At 40.4% G+C, this 20030-nt stretch overlaps 1 protein-coding gene and 1 pseudogene across 1 annotated transcript; one reads left to right on the top strand and one right to left on the bottom strand.

The window, feature by feature from the left end:
- Nucleotides 1–6653: 6653 nt before the first annotated feature.
- Nucleotides 6654–18164, bottom strand: METTL7A (methyltransferase like 7A). Its single transcript, XM_040234121.1, has 2 exons — nucleotides 17291–18164; nucleotides 6654–8031 (listed from the first exon to the last, which is right to left on the bottom strand). Exons 1-2 carry the CDS (start codon nucleotides 17786–17788, stop codon nucleotides 7795–7797), a joined length of 735 nt encoding a protein of 244 aa, XP_040090055.1. The 5' UTR covers nucleotides 17789–18164; the 3' UTR covers nucleotides 6654–7794.
- On the top strand, nucleotides 9712–10165 carry LOC120858213 (annotated as a pseudogene).
- Nucleotides 18165–20030: the final 1866 nt, after the last annotated feature.

The raw sequence follows: 20030 nt of genomic DNA, 5'->3' as shown, positions 1-20030 counted from the left end.
ATTTTAAGCTAAGGATTTTGAACTTTGATCTGAAAGCCACGAGAAGCCACCAAAGGATTTCAGGCAGGAAATGATTTTTTATTTAGCTTCCAGAAGCATCATAGAGAACAGTTTGGGAGGGGTAGGGCTGTGGTGAGGCTTGCTTAATTGAAGTAAGGAGTGATGTATACAGAAGCGAGGGAAGAAGGAGGGAAGGGTTGGTATCTGGTTGTAGGAAGAAAGAAAAAGCTAGGATGATGTCTTGGGTTCCCAGCTTGAGTAACAGTGACAAATAGTAATTTTTCTATTTGCTGAGATTAAACAAGTAATAAGCAGGTTAGAGGTAAAGGAGACCCATAGTCAGATATTGGCAGATTTTATGGCAATAGGAAAATAAGGCATGAGTGGGAGGGTTGTGACAAATTGATTTACACCGCAGTCCAGCCTGGTTAGAGAAGGGAATCAATCTTGGTTGGTAGCCAAGACAGATTAGACTTATCCAAGGTTTCTAATTTGAAAAATGGGTGGGAGAGGTAAAAGGCTGGAAGGCTGGGTTTCAAGAATGAAACTTTAGAGTAAAATTTTATATGTGGCACTTTGGAGGTTATAATGATGTGCTTCGATAGATGTTCAGTATGTCTGTTTTCCTCTAGAAATGGTAAGTTTATTTGTAGGAGCATTTTTCCCCCCAAGGAGAGGATCTGTATCTTTCATCAGACTCTCAAGGAAATCTCTTATGACCCTATAAAAATTAAGAATTGGTATTAGCCCCATTATAACCTATTTCTCATATTTTCAGACATACCTGGCATGCAGTTGCTATATGAGCAGAAGGCAAATGTTTCTCTATAAAATTTAACTCAGAAGGGCCCTACAGAATATGAAGGGAAGCAAATAAAAGCACAATAGCAAAAAGGTAGCTGACAGGTTAGCAACGTATTAATAGTGTCTGCTCTCTCCAGTGTTTCCTCCCACTTTTAATATTGGGGCAGATGAGGGGTATGCACTGGCATGCAGTTTGGTATATGGCATCATTTATGTTTATAAATAAATGTATATCTTACTGTTTAAGCCTTTGGTTTTTTAGAAAGAAAGTTTTTAGATTTCTTTGTTCCTAAGCTTTGGTGGACAATAAAGTGGAACAAAAAGCTCTTCCTCTGGGATCAGAGTTAATAATTTGTTCCCATAACCTGAGAGGTGAGATAGAATTTGAAAGGAGTGCTGTTTCTTTTATAAGCTTAATACTAGCTGCTTAGCTTGACAGGTAAAATGGAAGCCAATATTGGAGGGACTAAGAAAATCCTGTAAGTATCCACAGTACTCCCTGGAGAAGTTACGTTCAGCAGCTGAAGCAAATGCATTTCATGCAGCTGCCAATTTTTTATGGTCAGGTACAAAAATGAGAGCTTTTCCAAGTTTTTACAAAAGATTTTAAAAATACGGACTCTTCAGAAAACATTATACTGTGTAATAATTAAGTCAGTTGGAATTCCAGGATGACATTTATAGAAATGAAGGATCTTTTCTAATAGGAAAGTAGTCTTTATTCCCCTCACAAATACTTAGGGAGGCAGGGTCTTGACCACAGTGAGGGGCCATGTGGAGCAGTTCCAGTGCTCTTACTAACCATCTTATATATTGTTTCATCTTCACAAAAATCCTAGGAGATGTGGGTACTGCTACCCTCTTATGTTAAGTGAGTAAAATATTAGTGAAATGTGGTGATGAGATTTGTTCAAGTATCCTGACTTCAGGGACTTCCTTGGTGGTCCAGTGGCTAAGACGCTGCACTTCTAAAGCAGGGGGCCCGAGTTTGATCCCTGGTCGGGGGACAAGGGAGCTTCCCTGATGGCGATAGTATTAAAGAGTCTGCCTGCCAGTGCAGGAAATGCAAGAGATGTGGGTTCGGTCACTGGATCGGGAAGATCCCCTGGAGTAGGAAATGGCAGCCTGCCCCGGTATTCTTGCTTGGGAAATCCCCATGGACAGAGGAGTCTGGCAGGAGTCCATGGAGCCACAGAGAATTGGACAAAACTGAGCAGCAAGTGACTAGATCCCGCATACTGCAACTAAAGATCCTGCACCTGGTACAGCCAAAATAAATACTTAAAAACAAACAAACATTCTGGAAGCTTTTTTCACTGGACCACAATGCTGGGGAAAGCATTGAGGTGTCAGTTGATAGAGGCCTTCAATACAGAGCTGAGCAGCTTAAATTCAGTTTAATGATGAATAGATATCTTTGTAATTTTGAGTTGTGGGAATGGTCAAACTAAATTGTTCTGGAAATTATGAGCTCATGCTCAGAAAGGGGTGATGAAGAAGTGGAGGCGTGGAGACCTGTTTGAAGCATTTTCTGGTATGAGAGATCAGGACTTGGGTGAGATGTCTGTTTCTGCCTTAGGAAGCCACTTTGTACCCCAGGAAAGTTGTTTGCTGAACTTCTGCTTTATTGTGGGTTGAATTGGGTGAAAGAGGGAAAGGAAGGTTAAGTCAGTTGTAAAAGGAATGTCTTTGTACTACTCTATCCAGATGTATTATCCCCTCCTTGCCTTAAGAGCTACTTCTCTGTCATACCCTTGAATCAGGTGACACCTGGCAAGTTCCAGCATAAATGGTTTATCACTCTAGCCATCCCCATTCAGTCTATACGTGTGGTCATCCAGGCATTAATTCTGAGGCTAAGAAGGTGGCTGTGGAAATGCAGTAGAAGGGACCAGTTGAGAGATATGTGGAAGAGGCAGGACTTGATGATGAATCCATTGGCTTCACAGTGAGCACCTGCTCTATAGTACACAGTGTATTGGGCATGTAGAAGAAAGGAGGAACAGACTGGTGGCTATTAATGAGTGCTAAGAGATTTCTCAAAGAACCAACTTCTTGAAACAGCCAGCAAATGCTTTCTAGGGCATCACTTTACCTGTTCCTTAGGAAATCATTACAGATATTGAGGAAGCTGGAAAATGTTGGGTTTATTTAGGGAAGAAGAGAGTGAATTCTCTGTTGATGTGGTAAATCCGAAATATCAAAGTCATGGCAATTGTGAGGTTTAGGAATCTTCTTCACATAGATGGTGGTTCACAACCTAAGTTTATAAGAAACTCTCAAGGGACTGAACACAGACCAAATGAGTCTTAGGGGATGATTCAAGAGAATTGGTGGAGGAAGGGGCAAACGGTTATAGAGACTAGGATTCGGAAGAGCTGGAGAGGCAGGGCAGCACTGTAGGGAAGTCTGGGCTTTGGAGTCAGCTGAACTCTGTGGGAATACCAGGATGGCCATTCACTCTGTGGCCCTGGCAAGTGACAGAACATCCACTGGTCTGCTTTCTTCTTCGTCGGGTGCAGATAATTGCACCTGCCTGGTAAAGTTGTGAGCACTGTACGAAATAATGCTGTAAAACTCCCTAGTATAAAGAAGGTGGGTAATAAATGAACATTTTTATTATTAGCTGCAGGAGACGGTTGATATCAGTTTCAGATACATTTTAAAGACCGTGAAGGATGCAGGCCTGGGTTGCACTATGGGATGTGAGAGATTTTTATCTTTAAAAGTGGTGAGTTCTGGGAACCTCCCTTGAGGCCCAGTGGTTAAGACTATACTTCCAATGCAGGGGGTGTGAGTTCAATCTCTGGTCAAGGAGCTCAGATCCCCTATGCCATTTGGCCAAAACAAAAAGGTAGGTTCTGAATGGTAATTTTCCTTGTTCCCATGTAATTCTCTGTAGGTTCCCAAATAGTTTCCTTTAGAAACAAAATAATGTCAACATCATCTGCGTATTATTATTTTTTTTAAAAAAACTGAACTAGAAATTGGGAACACTGGCCACTTTATATTCATTTCCTGGGCCTTCAGTTAATATGACATTTGCCTCAGTTCTGTGGTGATTCCATGGTTCAGGGAATCCTGGTTATTCTTTATGTAGCCTGAATGCTTTTGGTTTTAAATATTGAGGTATTTAAAGTGACACTTATTTAATTGCTTTATTTTTTGCTTTTGTTGACATTAGTCTGCTATGATTCATTACACCATGAACTCCTTAACAGATAAATAAGAACTGAATTTCAGTTATGTTAAGTTCTGTGTTTTCTAAAGCAATACCAAAGAGAAAGGCTTGTATTAGGGTCAGAAGTACAAAAGGAACTCTTATGTAATGCTTGCCTCACTTTCTATTCAAGTGTGAAATATGTAGGAATTCAGGGGAAGCAGCTGGATTATTGGAACAGTTAGGAACAGGATACAATAAATATATAAATATAAAATTTAGTAAGTTTTTGTTGTTAGCCATTAAAATAAGTGTTGAGCTTGTGGACCCAGGGTCTTAACAAAATTAGGAACAAGCTGATGGAAATAGTAGCCATCCCAAAATCTGCCCTTCGGGTTCCCAGCCCTGCCTACTGTCTTTCAGTTCCTTGAAGATATTGTTTTTCTTTTTGTTTTTTGTTTGTTTGTGACACAAGCTGTTCCATTAGGCTGAAAGACTCTATTCATCCTCTGAAATTCAGCTCAGATGTCACTTCCTCAAGGAAGCCTCTGATCCTCTCCCTGGGAGGGTCAGATTTCATTCTCCTGAACTTCTTCCTCAGAGCGAGCGAGCGCTGATCACAGCAGTATATGCTCCCTGAGGGCAGAGGACAAGTCTAGCTTATTCACGGCTCTAAGCCAAGCTCCAAGAGCAGAGCACACAGCAGGCACGCAGTAAGTGTTGAATGAAGTTCACAGTAGGCACTCAGTAAATGTTGAATGAAGTTCAGTATTTATTAAGCACTAAGTACCTCACCTCACTAACTCCTCACAGTAACCCTTTAGGTAGATATTATCCCCATTAACAGATGACCAGAGTGACACTAGAGAAGTAACTTGCCTCAGGCCATATAGTCAATGAATGACACAGCCAGAACTTGATTCATGTCATTTTGATGGCAAAGCCAGTGTCCTTTTTATCTTCTATTTCTCTCATTGCATGCTATTATCCCACAGAAAAGCCAGTGTTATGAACATGGCACTATGCTTAGAAAGACAAATAGAGGGTCTGATCAGAATGCAGTGATGTACTTATAATGGACATTTGTAGTGTGCCTTCCTACCATCCATTCCTGCTTTCCCTAATCACAGGGCCTGCTTTCATTTGGAGGATACACAACTCTTCTTGTCTCAGTCTCCATGGTTTGGGTGTCCTCAGCCCTTGGGATGAAGTGCTGTGCCCATCAGCATGACCCATCCCATTGAAATAGGATGAATGATTCAGGGATGGACTTCTGACCTAGTATTGTCCATTGAAGAATCAACTGAGACTCAAATGTAGAACTCTGGAGTGTTTCAAAAAGTTGTCTTGATCTTTTCAACTGGCCATGGGTCCTGGAAGCATGAAGACTGGCGTTATTTCCAAAGACTTGACCACCTGAAAGAGAGAGAAGGGCAGATGTGGCACTAGACACTGTCTGGCCACTGATAACATTATCTGAGCCTTGCCCAGGCTGTGCCTCAGGCTCCCTGTTCCTAAAGTGAAAGTGAAGTTGCTCAGTCGTGTCTGACTCTTTGCGACCCCATGAAGCCTACCAGGCTTCTCTGTCCATGGGATTTTCCAGGTAAGAGTACTGGAGTGGATTGCCATTTCCTTCTCCAGGGGCTCTTCCTGAACCAGGGATTGAACCCCGGTTACCCGCATTGCAGGCAGACGCTTTACTCGCTGAGCCACCGGGGAAGCCCCTCTGTTCCCAAACCTTTCACTAATTCAAGTCAGAGTTCTTTTCTACGTAAGTCTTTTTGGGTTGGGAGTTCTGTCACCAGCAATCAAGGGAATCTAACCAACACAGGACCTAAAAAGCATTGACACGTTTTGCCTCTTCTCTAGAGGTTTCCATTTTGCATAGGCTTAAGTCATGTCCTTCGGTTCTTGGAATGATCATAAATGTGTGTTTTCTGGGCCTGAGAAGGTGGTATGGCAGGGATGCTTGTCAAAACAGGTGTTGTGGTTTTAGGAATCAGGGCTCTAAGACTAGCTCAGTACCTTATGGAATGTGAGAAACTTCACTATGTATTTTTCCCCACCTGTAGAGAGTAAGGATAATATTTGCTACACCATTTAAACAAAAGGGAGTTGAGAAGAATGTACCCGGTACTTTGTACTTTGGTATTACACACCTTCCAGAGACTGACCTAACCAGTAGTAAGTTGGGCAAATAAGAATGCCCCTACTTTTGGGAGACCCTGGAGGGAGGATATTCACATTCCATAGTTCAGGAGACTGTAGACTCATGTCCTAACCTCACCATAATGGTAACTGTTTTCATGCACAAGAGAGAATAGTAAACTTCCTTCCTTCCTTTCTTTGCTCTATGGATTTCACAAAGGGAGTTTTTGGACTTGAACTTTTCAAAACCCATTCAGACCCTTCCAAAATTGCCTTTTATTTTTATTTTTTGGCCATGCTATTGGCATATGTGATCTTAGTTTCCTGACCAAGGACTGAACCAGCATCCTCTGTCATTTGAAGTGCAAGTCTTAACCACTGGACAACCAGGAAAGTCCCCCAAATTGCTTTTTCTGAAATCTGCTAGCTGTATTTAGTTATCTGGCTGTAGAAGGAAAAATATGTACAGTCAAGTAGCTTAATTTTCCACCATGAAGGAAAGCCCTCTCAGAGATGCTAAGAAAAATTAAAGTAAGCCAGCAAATATATAAATCTTTCATTTTATTTCCATTCCTAAAATATATGTGAATTTATTGATTTGATATTTAAAACAGCCCTTTTGCAAAATCATCTCAGAAAACATACTAAACTTTATTAAAATGCATACAAACTTGTGCTGAAAATTCTAAATCCTCTAACTGACCAACTTGTTTTCAATACACTTGTGATGATTTTTCAAGGTTTCTGTGGTTACAAGGAACAAAGAAATCATCTTGGGACCAGAGTAGAAATTTGATCAGAATAATCCAAACAATATTTGTCTACCTCTTTACAGACTCACAGGTTGCCTATTTTGAGGGGGCTCTTACAAAGTATACCCAAACATTCAGTGTTTCCCTCACTACAGTGGGCATTTCCTTGGCTTGCAGTTTAAAACATTCAGCCAAGTACATGCTAGATAATGGGAAAAATGAACCCAAGAACTCTGCTTCATGTAGTTTTATGGATATACTAAAGTGTACTAAAGTACAATCTTCCTTGTAAGAATTAAAGACTGGAATGCAGGAGAACAAACTTTGGTGGAATACCAGAATAAAAAACATAACAGAGCTGGGCAGAACCAGGTGTGGCATCCTGCTACATTAATTTTGAAAGCTAGCACATTGATACTAAGAACAGCAAGTAGATTCAGATTCCTTAAAAAAAAAAAACAAAAAAAAACCCCTGTGCTTTTAGGTTTGGATTTTTCAAATAGTTAGTATTTCTTTATTCAGTTTGTGAATTCTTAAGATGTTTTCCCCTCTTCCTTTTCAAAATCTTCCTTTGTGTGATTTAATTCTTATTAGCATCAGCCTCTCATAGAAATGGTGAAATTAAAATCTGTTGGGTCATAATTTAAATAAGACAAACTGTGAAGTTATGGAATAAAGTACGATCTGAGGATAATGGTAGAATTTAATTATGGAAGCCCACTGTTTCTTTCAAGAGAGAGTTCAAAGTTGTTTTGTTTTTGATTCTTGGGAGATGATAAAAAATGGTTAACTAGGTTATAACATAAACTTTTAGGGACGAAATGCAAATTTACCCAAAAAAGGGAGTTCCCATCTTTCAATTACTGTTTTAAGTGTGAAGCCAAAACCTTAAATTATTTGAGCCCTTTGGGTCTCAGCTCCCTGCTTCCACTATTTCACAGCATATCCGTAGATGTGAGGGCGCACTAGCTCCCAGGACAGAGGGGCCTGTAAGTGCTGCAGCTTCAGCTTGGAGAAGCGGGCCTGCTCCAGGGCCTTCCAGCTCTCTCTGGTCAGGTTGCATCCATCAAACAGAAGGTGCCATACAGGATCCAGGACCTGTTGCCAGAAGTAATTCCAGGTGGAAGGCTTATCTGCTACATGCTCCATGAAATAAAAAGCTCCTCCCTGAGAAAGAAAAGGGGGAAAGAAAACCACACCAAGAATTTTAGTTTGGGACAAACAATTTGATAAGATGTTTAAATGTCAGATTTCAGTGGCCTCAGAGGTCCACTTCACAAGAAGACATGGAGAAATCCAAACTTACTACGATACCATTGTGGTTAATAGTGTCATCTTCTGTCAGATTGTAGACAGAGCTGCCAGTCTATATTGTCAGTTCATAAAAGTAATACATAATGATAGCTAAAATTTAAAGCAATTTAAAGCATTCAAGGGCCTATTCTTAATGGCCTGTCACTTGCGTGCTTGTGTGCTCAGTCACTTCCAACTCTGCGACCCCATGGACTGTAGCCCACCAGGCTCCTCTGTCCATGGGATTCTTCAGACATGAATACTGGAGTGGGTTGCCATGCCCTCCTCCAGGGCATCTGCCCAACCCAGGGATGGAACCCATGTCTCTTGCATCTCCTGCACTGGCAGGTGGGTTCTTTACCACTGAGCCATCTCAGAAGCCTGCTTGTCAAACTGCCCTTTGGAAGAGTTGCCCCAGTTTATATTCATCCCGGCAATAGATGTGAGTGCCCATTTTCAATAAATGCTCATCTATGTTTTTAAAAATCTATTTAATGTGTAATGTGGTATTTTTTATAACATGCATATCTTTAGTATTTTTAATTGTAACATCTTTTTCTAAACGTTATGTGTTGGAAAAATCCCCTGTAGAAAGAATGGCAACCCACTCTAGTATTCTTGCCTACAGAATTCCATGGACAGAGGAGCCTGGTGGGTTATACAGTCCATGGGGTTGTAAAGAATCTGACACGACTGAGTGACTAACACTTTGACTACTAATACTGGCTGTTTGGATTTCTGTTTTTCTGATTTGTCTGTTAATGTCCATGATCAGTTTTCTAATAGGCTATTGGGTTTTTTTTTTACCTATTAGTAAGGGCTTTTCAGAGAAGGCAATGGCACCCCACTCCAGTACTATTGCCTGGAAAATCCCATGGACGGAGGAGCCTGGAAGGCTGAAGTGCATGGGGTCGCTGAGGGTCGGACACGACTGAGCGACTTCACTTTCACTTTTCACTTTCATGCATTGGAGAAGGAGATGGCAACCCTCTCCAGTGTTCTTGCCTGGAGAATCCCAGGGACAGGGGAGCCTGGTGGGCTGCCGTCTATGGGGTCACACAGAGTTGGATACGACTGAAGTGACTTAGCAGCAGTAAGGGCTTTTATTATAATTAAACTACATACACTACAAATGTTTCCCCCATTTGTTGTTTGCTTTTTAATTACAATTTTTTAACTTCTCTTTTTATTAAAAAAAAAAACCCTTTAAATTCTTCTGAAAATTGTTCTTAGGCTCTGCTTTGCAAGCCTGTGGGAGTCTGAATCCATACCAACCACTGTCTGAGGCTAAATAACCATGTCTTGTACTTTTGTACCATTATCACAGAATGAAAGAGATGGGATTAATTTTAAAAAATGAATCATCTAACAAATGAGACCATACGGTACAGCACAGGGAACTCTACTTAATGTACCGTGGTGACCTGAATGGGAAGGAAGCCCAGAAGGGATTCACTTTGCTGTGCAGTAGAAACTAATGCGACATTGTAGAGCAACTATCCTGTAATAAAAATTAGTTTTAAAAAATAGGAAAAAAATTAAAGCACAAGTTTTTGGTTTGTTGAAGATAAAAAAAAAAAATCACTAGGTCTCTTTTGGCAGTGATATAAGTGGGAGCACTGGGACAAGAGACTTGAAGAGGAACTTCTCGGATTGTTTTAAGAAAATGGCAGACAAGCCCAACATGGGGAAATCAACAGCTTCCATGAGGCCAAGCTGAAGAAGACCGAGATGCAGGAGAAAAACATCCCTTTGACCCAAGAGATCATTGAGCAGGAGAAGCAAGCAAAGTGAAATTTCTTGTGAACCTGGAGGATTATCCACTGCGTCATCTTGGAGACCCTATCCGTGAGGTGGAGGAAAGTCCACCTGCAAAATGTACACAAGTGACAAGCTGCACTGTGAGATTAAACAGTATGTTTCTAAATTATGAACAGGTTACTGAAGAAATCAAAAGAGAAATTGAAAATTTCCTAGAAACAAATCACAGTGAAAACACAACAACTCAAAACCTATGGGATGCAGCAAAAGCAGTTCCAAGAGGGGAATTTATGGCAATACAGTCCTACCTCAAGAAACAAAAACACTGAATAGACAACCTAACTTTATACCTAAGACAACTGGAAAAAGAAGAACAAAACCCCCCAAATTAGCAGAAGGAAACAAATCATAAAGATCAGAGCAGAAATAAATGAAAAAGAAATGAAAGAAACAATAGTAAAGATTAATAAAAATAAAAGCTGGTTCTCTAAGAAGATAAACGAAATTGACAAACCTTTCGCCAGACTCATCAAGAAAAAAGAAGAATCAAATCAACAAAATTAGAAATGAAAAAGGAGAGGTTACAACAGACAATGCAGAAATACAAAGGATTATAAGAAACTTCTGAGCAACTATATGGCATAACCTAAAATGGATAACCTGGAAGAAATGGACAAATTCTTAGAAAAGTTCAATCTTCCAAGACTGAACCAGGAAGAAATAGAAATTATGAACAACCCAATTACAAGCACAGAAATCGAAACTGTGATCAAAAATTTCCCAAAAAACAAACCTGGGAGCAGATGGCTTCACAGGTGAATTCTGTCAAACGTTTATAGAAGAGCTAATACCCATCCCTCTAAAACTCTTTCAAAAAATTGCAGAGGAAGGAACACTTCCAAACTCATTCTACGAGGCCACCATCACCGTGATTCCAAAATCAGACAAAGACAACACAAGAAAAGAAAACTACAGGCCAATATCACTGATGAACATAGATGCAAAAATCCTCAACAAAATTTTAGCAAACAGAATTCACCACTACATTAAAAAACTCATATACCATGATCAAGTTAGGTTTACTCCAGGGATGCAAGGATTCTTCAGTATATGCAAATCAATGTGATACACCATATTAACAAATTGAAAGATAAAAACCATATGATAATCTCAATAAAAGCCTCAATAGAAAAAGCCTTCGACAAAATTCAGCATCCATTTATGATTTAAACTTCAAAAAATGGGCGTGGAAAGAACCTACCTCAACATGGTAAAGGCTATATATGATAAGCCCACAACAAACATTATTCTCAATGGTGAAAAACTGAAAGCATTCCCCAAAGATCAGAAACAAGACAAGGGTATCCACTCTCACCACCATTATTCAACATAGTTTTGGAAGTCCTAGTTACAGCAATCAGAGAAGAAGAAGAAATAAAAGGAATCCAGATCAGAAAAGGAGAGTGCTCCCTGTTTGCAGATGACATGATACTATACAGAAAACCCTAAAGATATTATCATAAAATTACTAGAGCTAATCAGTGAATTTAGCAAAGTTGCATGAGACAAAATCAATACACAGAAGTCACTTGCATTCCTGTATACTAACAATGAAAAATCAGAAAGAGAAATTAAGGAATCAGTCCCATTCACCATTGCAACAAAAAGAATAAAATATCTAGGAATAAACCTACCTAAGGAGACAAAATAACTATAAGCAGAAAATTATAAGACACTGATGAAAGAAATCAAAGACAACATAAACAGATGGAGAGATATTCCATGTTCCTGGGTAGGAAGAATCCATATTGTGAAAATGACTATAGTACCAAATGCAATCTACAAGTTCAGTGTAATCCCTATCAAATTACCAATGGCATTTTTCACAGAACTAGAACAAAAAATTTCACAATTCATATGGAAACACAAAAGACCCTGAATAGCCAAAGCAATCTTGAGAAAGGAGAATGGGGCTGGAGGAATCAACCTTCCTGACTTCAGATTATACTACAAAGCTACAGTCATCAAGACAGTATGGTACTGGCACAAAAACAGAAATACAAACCAATGGAACAATATAGAAAACCCAGAAATAAACCCATGCACCAATGGATACCTTATTTTTGACAAAAGAGGCAAGAATATACAATGGAGAAAAGACAGCCTCTTCAGTAAGTGGTGCTAGGAAAACTGGACAGTTACCTGTAAAAGAATGAAATTAGGACACTTCCTAACACCATAAACAAAGATAAACTCAAAATGGATTAAAGACCTAAATGTAAGACCAGAAACTGTAAAACTCTTAGAGGAAAGCATAGGCAGAACACTTGATGACATAAAGCAAGATCCTCTATGACCCACCTCCTAGAGTAACGGAAATAAAACCAAAAGTAAACAAGAGGGACCTAGTTAAACTTAAAACCTTTTGCACACCAAAGAAACTAGAAGCAAGGTGAACAGACAGCTCTCAGAATTGGAGAAAATAATAGCAAACGAACCAAGGGTTAATTTCCAAAATATACAAGTGCTCATACAACTCAGTACCAGAAAAACAAACAACCCAATCAAAAAGTGGCAAAAAGACCTAAACAGACATTTCTGCAAAGAGGTCATACAGATGGCTAACAAACACATGAAAAGATGCTCAACATCACTCATTGTTAGAAAAATGCAAATCAAAACTACAGTGAGATACCACCTCACATGAGTCAGAATGACCATCATCAAAAAGTCTACAAACAATAAATGCTGGAGAGGGTGTGGAGAAAAGGGAACCCTCTTGCACTGTTGGTGGGAATGTAATAAGTTGATACAGTCACTAAGGAAGACAGTATAGAGAGTCGTTAAGAAACTAGGAATAAAACCACCATATGACCCAGCAATTCCACTCCTAGGCATGTACCCTGAGGAAACCAAAACTGAAAAAGACACATGTACCCCTCTGTTCATTGCAGCACTATTTACAATAGCTAGAATGTGGAAGCAACCTAGATGTCCATCGACACATGAATGGATAAAGAAGTAGTGGTACATATACACAATGGAATATTACTCAGCCATAAAAAGGAACACATTTGAGTGAGTTCTAATGAGGTAGATGAACCCAGAGCCTATTATACAGAGTGAAGTAAGTCAGAAAGAGAAATACCATATATTAACACACATATACAGAATCTAGAAAGATGGTACTGAAGAATTTATTTGCAGGGCAGCAATGGAGAAACAGATATAGAGAGCAAATTTATGGACATGAGGAGAGGGGAGGAGAGGGTGAGATGTATGGAGAGAGTAATATGGAAACTTACATTACCATATATAAAACAGCCAATGGGAATTTGCTGTATGTCTCAGGAAACTCAAATAGGGGCTCTGTATCAATGTGGAGGGGTGGGATGAGGAGGGAGATGGGAGGGAGGTTCAAGAGGAAGTGGACATATGTATACCTATGGCTGATTCATGTTGAGATTTGACAGAAAACAAAATTCTATAAAAAATAATTTTTTTAAAAAAGGACAAAGATATTGAGCCATCTAAAAGTGTTACTGAATTCATGATAATATTTTGTAATTTGATTTTTTTTCAAGTGTCCACTGTATGTAAATAACTGTCAAATAGCAGTAACTGCTGGTTTCATCTAGGACAGTCCTGTAACTATAGATCAAGTCTGGACACAGTAGAGGGTACACATTTTTAACGAGTCTTCAGAAGTTTTCTCCTTAACCTATCTGTGGGGGAGAAGGAGGAAAGGGACCCATGAGTACCTCCAAAACCCATGATGACTGTCCCCTTCTCCTTAGCCTCTTCTAGCTTCACTAGTCTTGGCTGTCCAGGCAGAGTTTAGACAGGGAGTTCCCTCTACTTGCCCCTCTATGGGCAAGTATGAGACATGTGTTCAGGAATGGAAAACTTGAAATTTCCTGCTGAAAAAATTTTTTTCCATGGAAGAGGACAGGAGAGAAGAGGAGACCCAGGTCTGAGGAGGTTGCTGATGCCCTCTGGATTGCACAGGTTAGGCTAGAGAGCCTGTTACCCGTTCGGGTGACTTGTGTAGCCAACTGGGCATGAAGATTTGGGATTAGAAGAGAGATCTGAGCTTGATACTTAGATTTGGAAACCATCTGTGTGCATGGTAATTGAAAACTTTGGCGGTACATGAGATTACACAGGGGGTGTATATAAGCAAAATTGAGCCAAAATAGAAACACCAGTGTTTAGGGATGGGCAGAGGAAGAATAGCTAGCAAAAATGGTAGAAATGTTGAAGTTGAAGCAATACAAAGCCCCAGTGTTAAGCACTGTGGTGCAGTGATAAGAATATGTACATTAAAGTCAGATCTGCTGGCTGTGTCGGAGAAGGCAATGGCACCCAACTCCACTACTCTTGCCTGGAAAATCCCATGGACGGAGGAGCCTGGTAGGCTGCAGTCCATGGGGTCGCTAAGAGTCGGACACGACTGAGCAACTTCACTTTCACTTTTCACTTTCATGCATTGGAGGAGGAAATGGCAACCCACTCCAGTATACTTGCTTGGAGAATCCTAGGGACCAGGGAGCCTGGTGGGCTGCCATCTACGGGGTCGCACAGAGTCGGACACGACTGAAGCGACTTAGCAGCAGCAGCTGGCTGTGTAATGTGGGAAGTTTCTTAACTTCTCTAGGTCTGTTTCCTCAGCCCAATATGAAGACAGTCCCTGCGTTAAGGACTGCGTGATGGAGTGAATGAGAATGCAGGAAAGCGTCTGGTTCTATTCAGCAATGTGTGGATGCTTTGCAGGAGCTAAAGGAAGAATATGATCCCCTAAGAGCATTCTCGGTGCTTAAACCCGAGGTGATCATTATTTGCTTTGCAGAGGCGTTGTGAGATTAGTAACACATAAGCAAAATGTCTCTTAAATGTGCCCAGTTAATGCCCAGTCTTGGGACAGAAGAACCCAGGATTTGAATGTCAGAATCAGACCTTTTTCAGTTACAGTTTTGATGTCGGCCTATTCTTGAGCCAAACACAGAATTACAGTCGGCCCTCAGTATCCACAGGTCCTGCATCCTTGGAGTCAACCAACAGATGAAAAATACTGGGGAAAAAATCCAGAAAGTTCAAAAAAGACCAAACTTGAATTTCCCACATGCTGGCAACTATTTATATAGCATTTACCTTGTATTAGGTATTAAAAAGTAATCTAGAGATGATTTAAGGTCTGGGAGGACATGCATAGGTTATATGCAGATTCTATACCATTTTATGTAAGGGACTTGAGCTTGTATGGATTTTGGTATCTGTGGTGGGGGGCAGGGAGTGACTCTGAGGACAACTGTATATTATTGCCTCTAAACACTATCTTCAATTCCATTTCTTCCTGAGGAACTTCCTCTGTTAGAAAATAAAACTGAGGTCTCCGGTGGTATCACCCTAAACATGGCCATCTCTTCTAATCTCAGAAGCTAAGCAGGGTTGGGCCTGGTTAGTACTTGGATGGGAGAAAATAAAACTGGGGATTACAGACCATCTTTTTCCTCTAGAAGAGGAAATTCAAATGTTAAAATATTCATATTTTATGTATGTTCAAGTCTGTTTAGAATTGTTGTTCAGTTTCTCAGTCATGTCTGACTCTTTGCAACCCTGTGGACTGGAGCACACCAAGCTTCTATTTAAAACAAGTTTTTAAGTAAACAATAAAGGTAATATGTGAAAATTACATACAGGTATAAAGAATTTCAAACTATATGGAGAGGTATAAAATGAAAAATTCTTTCTCTTCATCCAGTTCCCTTCCCAATAGGTAACCACTGTTAATATTTATATGTTTATAATTCCCATTAACATACTTATATAAGTATATTCTCCTCACACACACACAAATGGATTAGCACTCTACATAATATTCTGTTTTCATTGCTTTTAAAATTAACACTATCTCTTAAGAATGTTTTTCATTGACATAGGTAAAAATTTCTTGTTTTAACAGCTGCAAAGAAATCCTTTATACTATGTGACAATATACTTAACAACTTCCCATTGATGGATGTTATTTCCAATTTATTATATTAAAAATGCTGTAATGAATATTTTTACCTTTCAATGAGTTTTTGTGTATTTTTGCAAGATAGCTATAGGATAAATTCCTGTTGGATGAAGATGTAAATTACTTAAAAATTTGACATTATTAAATTGCTTTCTGAAGAGGACACTTTCTCCAGTTGGGTGTCCAGACCCCTAGACCCACCCCAATACCATACTGAACTTAAAAGTCTCTGACAGAATAGTAGATAAAAAGGGTCTTGCTTTAATTTCTTTTTAATTGAAGTATGGTTGATTATGGAGAAGGAAATGGCAACCCACTCGAGTGTTCTTGCCTGGAGAATCCCAGGGACAGAAGAGCCTGGTGGGCTGCTGTGTGTGGGGTTGCACAAGAGTCGGACACGACTGAAGCAACTTAGCAGCAGCAGCAGCAGCAGCATGGTTGATTATATTAGTCTCAGATGTACAACAAAGTGATTCAAACTTTTTTTCCCTTTTAAAAATGTATTATTATTATTTTTACTTTACAATATTGTATTGGTTTTGCCACACATCAACATGAATCCGCCACGGGTGTACACGTGTTCCCAATCCCAAATCCCCCCCCCCACCTCCCCCTACTAACGCATATATATGTAATTTAGAAAGATGATTCAAATTTTTTATAGTTTATACTCCATTTAAATTTATTACAAAATAATGACTATATTTCCCTGTGCTGTAGAATATATCCTTGTTGCTTATTTATTTTACACATACTAGTTTGTATCTCTTAATCCCATACCACCCCTACTCCTCCCTTTTTCCCTCTCCCAGCTGGTAACCACTAGTTTGTTCTGTATATCTATGAATTTGTTTCTGTTTTATTATATTCATTTGTTTTATTTTAAAGATTCCACTATAAAATATACTGTAATTTGTTCTTTAATTACAAGACTAGATATTTAAATCATATATTGGCTATTTTTATTTATATTTCTGTTCCTGTGCTTTGCTTTTTTCCCCTCTTTTTAAAAACAATTTATTTAGGAGTCATGTTGATCTTGTTGATTTGTAACACCGTTATGAAGGAAGTTAACTCATTATCATCCTTGGCAAATATTTTTTACAAAATATTTTTGTACTTCAAATTTGTTGATAGTCCTTTCCCTGCAGGAGTTCTAACTTTTTTTTATTCATGTATTATCAACCTTTTCCTTCATAGCTTCTTCTGCACTCGAAGATTTTTTAAAAATTCAATAGTGTCTTTTCTTGGAGCTTTACTTTTATGGTAGGGTGTTTGATCTACTGAAATTGGGAGGACTGCCCTTGGGGATGGCGGTTGCTACCAAGCAGCCCTCCGCATGCCCGCACTCACCGGCCTCAGCACTCGGCACACTTCCTGGAGGATCTGCTCCTGGTTCTTCACCGAGCAGAGCACCAGGGTGCAGACCACCACATCCGTGGAGCCTGTGGCCACCTGGTGCATGTTCTCCCCGGCAGCCACTATGAAGCGCTCAAACTGCAGGTGTCGGTTCTGGGCAATGCTCTTGATCAAGAACTTCTCAAAGTTGGGGTTGGGATCAACACAGGTCACCTGGCACCCAGAGGGGTAGAACTTGAAGTTGGCCCCCGTGCCACAGCCCAGCTCCAACAGGGAGAGTTTCCCAGAGGGGCCAGTGAACTCCCTCAGGTTGCTGAAGAGCTCCTGCTTCTTGCTCTCCATCTGTTTGTTGTACATCACAGTGAACCTCGCCAGGAAGTAGGGGAACCACTGTTTGCATATCCAGTTCCACAAGCCCAGAAAGTCCAGCAGGTACATGGGAAATGCCAGGATGCAGATGGCCAGCCGGAGGATAAAAATGGTGAGCGCCATCACTCAGAAGAGAGAAAAACAGATCAGCGGACAAAGGTCTGACTCCTTTAATTGCAGGAAGTAGGTTTCTGGCCACACTCCAGAGCCAATCAGCTGCAGAGAAAAGAAGAACTGGCTGTGCTGGAAATACACAGCTGAAGTCAGATCTCGGGCAAGAGACCTGTTTTATCCAGTTAATAGATGTTTGGCAGAAATCGCCTCATGGCTTATTTTTCATGAAGTGAAATGAGAAGGTTCCCAGCTTTTCCTTAGAAGGAAGGCTGATTACAGCCCCTCTTCCGGCTTGGAGACTACTGCTGCAGTTTTAAATGCAGAGTGTACTCACAGCTTCTGTTCTCCGGTCTCTCCTAAGAAACCAGAATTTGTGGGTGGAGCTTGGTTAAAACACACCAGAAGGCTGCTGCTAAACCCCATTTATTACTCCGTGCCCCGACCTACTTCTGTTCCATCCCGCCCACTTTTTCCTCATTTTTTTAAAAAAAGAAGTGAAAGCACATGCCTGTCTGGTCACAGCAAGAGTTTTCCCTTTTGCATTCTAAGCAGAGGTTCTAAGATGTTCATAGCTGCACAGTGGGATTATTTTTAAGTCACTGTTTTGGGCTGCCCATCTTTAAAGGGCAAGTTTCACCTTCAACCTGTGCCAAATTACTACATTACTGAATTAACTTACTGGAGAAGGCAATGGCACCCCACTCCAGTACTCTTGCCTGGAAAATCCCATGGACGGAGGAGCTTGGTAGGCTGCAGTCCATGGGGTTGCTAAGGGTCAGACATGACTGAGCGACTTCCCTTTCACTTTTCACTTTCATGCATTAGAGAGGGAAATGGCAACCCACTCCAGTATTCTTGCCTGGAGAATCCCAGGGACGGGGGTAGCCTGGTGGGCTGCCATCTATGGGGTCGCATAGAGTCGGACACGACTGAATTAACTTACGTAAAAATAGTCCCCAGAATATTCACTTTTGTGAACCTAAAGTATTAAGAAAATATTTTCAGACATCCATCTGTTTTTAACAAGAAAGCCTGGGCCTTAGGGTGTTCAGGAAACACAGAAATGCTCAAAAATAATGGGAATGTTTACTTTTTAAAACCATGTGATGGACACAGGGAGTGTTTTGTTTCCTTATATGTTATACCCAATACATATTTTATAAATATGTGCTCCATCTTAACAGCTTGCTTGAAGTAGAATTAACATACAATAAACTACACATATTTACGCTGTATCATTTGGTTAAATTCTGGCACAAGTACACATACATGAAGTCTTTGCTTCAATCAAGGTAATGAACATATCAATCACACTCCCCGCCTCCCAAATACCTCTTGCCCCTTTGTGATCCCTCTTTCCTGCCCTCCACATTCCCAGGCCACCACTGATCTGTTTTCTGTCACTGGAAGTTAATTTGCCTTTCCTATAGTTGGGCTTACAAGAATCCGCCTGCAATGCAGAAGACCCCAGTTCAATTCCTGGTTGATTCCTGGGTCAGGATGATCCTCTGGAGAAAGGATAGAGTACCCACTCCAGTATTCTTGGGTTCCCCTAGTGGCTCAGATGGTGAAGAATCTGCCTGCAATGTGGGAGACCTGGGTTTGATCCCTGGGTGTGATCCCTGGGTTGGGAAGATCCCCTGGAGGAGGATGGCAACCCACTCCAGGATTCCTGCCTGGAGAATCTCCATGGACAGAGGTCCTGGCAGACTACAGTCCATGGGGTCGCAAAGAGTTGGACATGACAGAGTGACTAAGCTCATATACACACACGTACATCCTACGATTTTATGTTAATTGGAATCATACAATATCTACTTTTATTGTCTGGTTTCTTTCATCCAGCATACTTAAGAGTCATTCATACTGTTGTATGTATCCATTGATTTTCCACTGAGTAGTATTCTATTGTATGGATCTATAACAGTTTGTTTATCTACTCACCTGAATTTGATGGATATTTGAGTTGTTAACAGTTTTCATAGCTTATTACAGTAGCTTATTACAAATGAAGCTACTATGGGGACTTCTCCAGTGGTCCAGTGGTTAAGAACCCTCCTTGCAATGCAGGGGACTCAGGTTCGATCCCTGGTTGGGAAACTAAGCTCCCACATGCTGCATAGCATCTAAGCCCCTGAAAGGTTGTTGTTGAGCCGTGAAAGATGATGGGATTCTTGGCCTCTCTAGGAGAGGAATTCAATCTGGGGCCAGTGATGAGGCTTGATCACTCAGAGCTTTTGTGTAATAAAGT

Source organism: Oryx dammah, unplaced genomic scaffold (genome assembly GCF_014754425.2).
Source record: "Oryx dammah isolate SB20612 unplaced genomic scaffold, SCBI_Odam_1.1 HiC_scaffold_29, whole genome shotgun sequence".
Classification (NCBI taxonomy): domain Eukaryota; kingdom Metazoa; phylum Chordata; class Mammalia; order Artiodactyla; family Bovidae; genus Oryx; species Oryx dammah.
This window is presented reverse-complemented; position numbering and strand designations above follow the sequence as displayed.

Excerpts from the sequence above, each read along its gene's own strand:
- METTL7A (XM_040234121.1), bottom strand. The coding sequence starts at position 17,788 with ATGGCGCTCACCATTTTTATCCTCCGGCTGGCCATCTGCATCCTGGCA. Across the intron at positions 8,032-17,290 it reads TGTGCCGAGTGCTGAGGCCG|GGAGGAGCTTTTTATTTCAT; the intron begins GTGAGTGCGGGC and ends TTTCTTTCTCAG.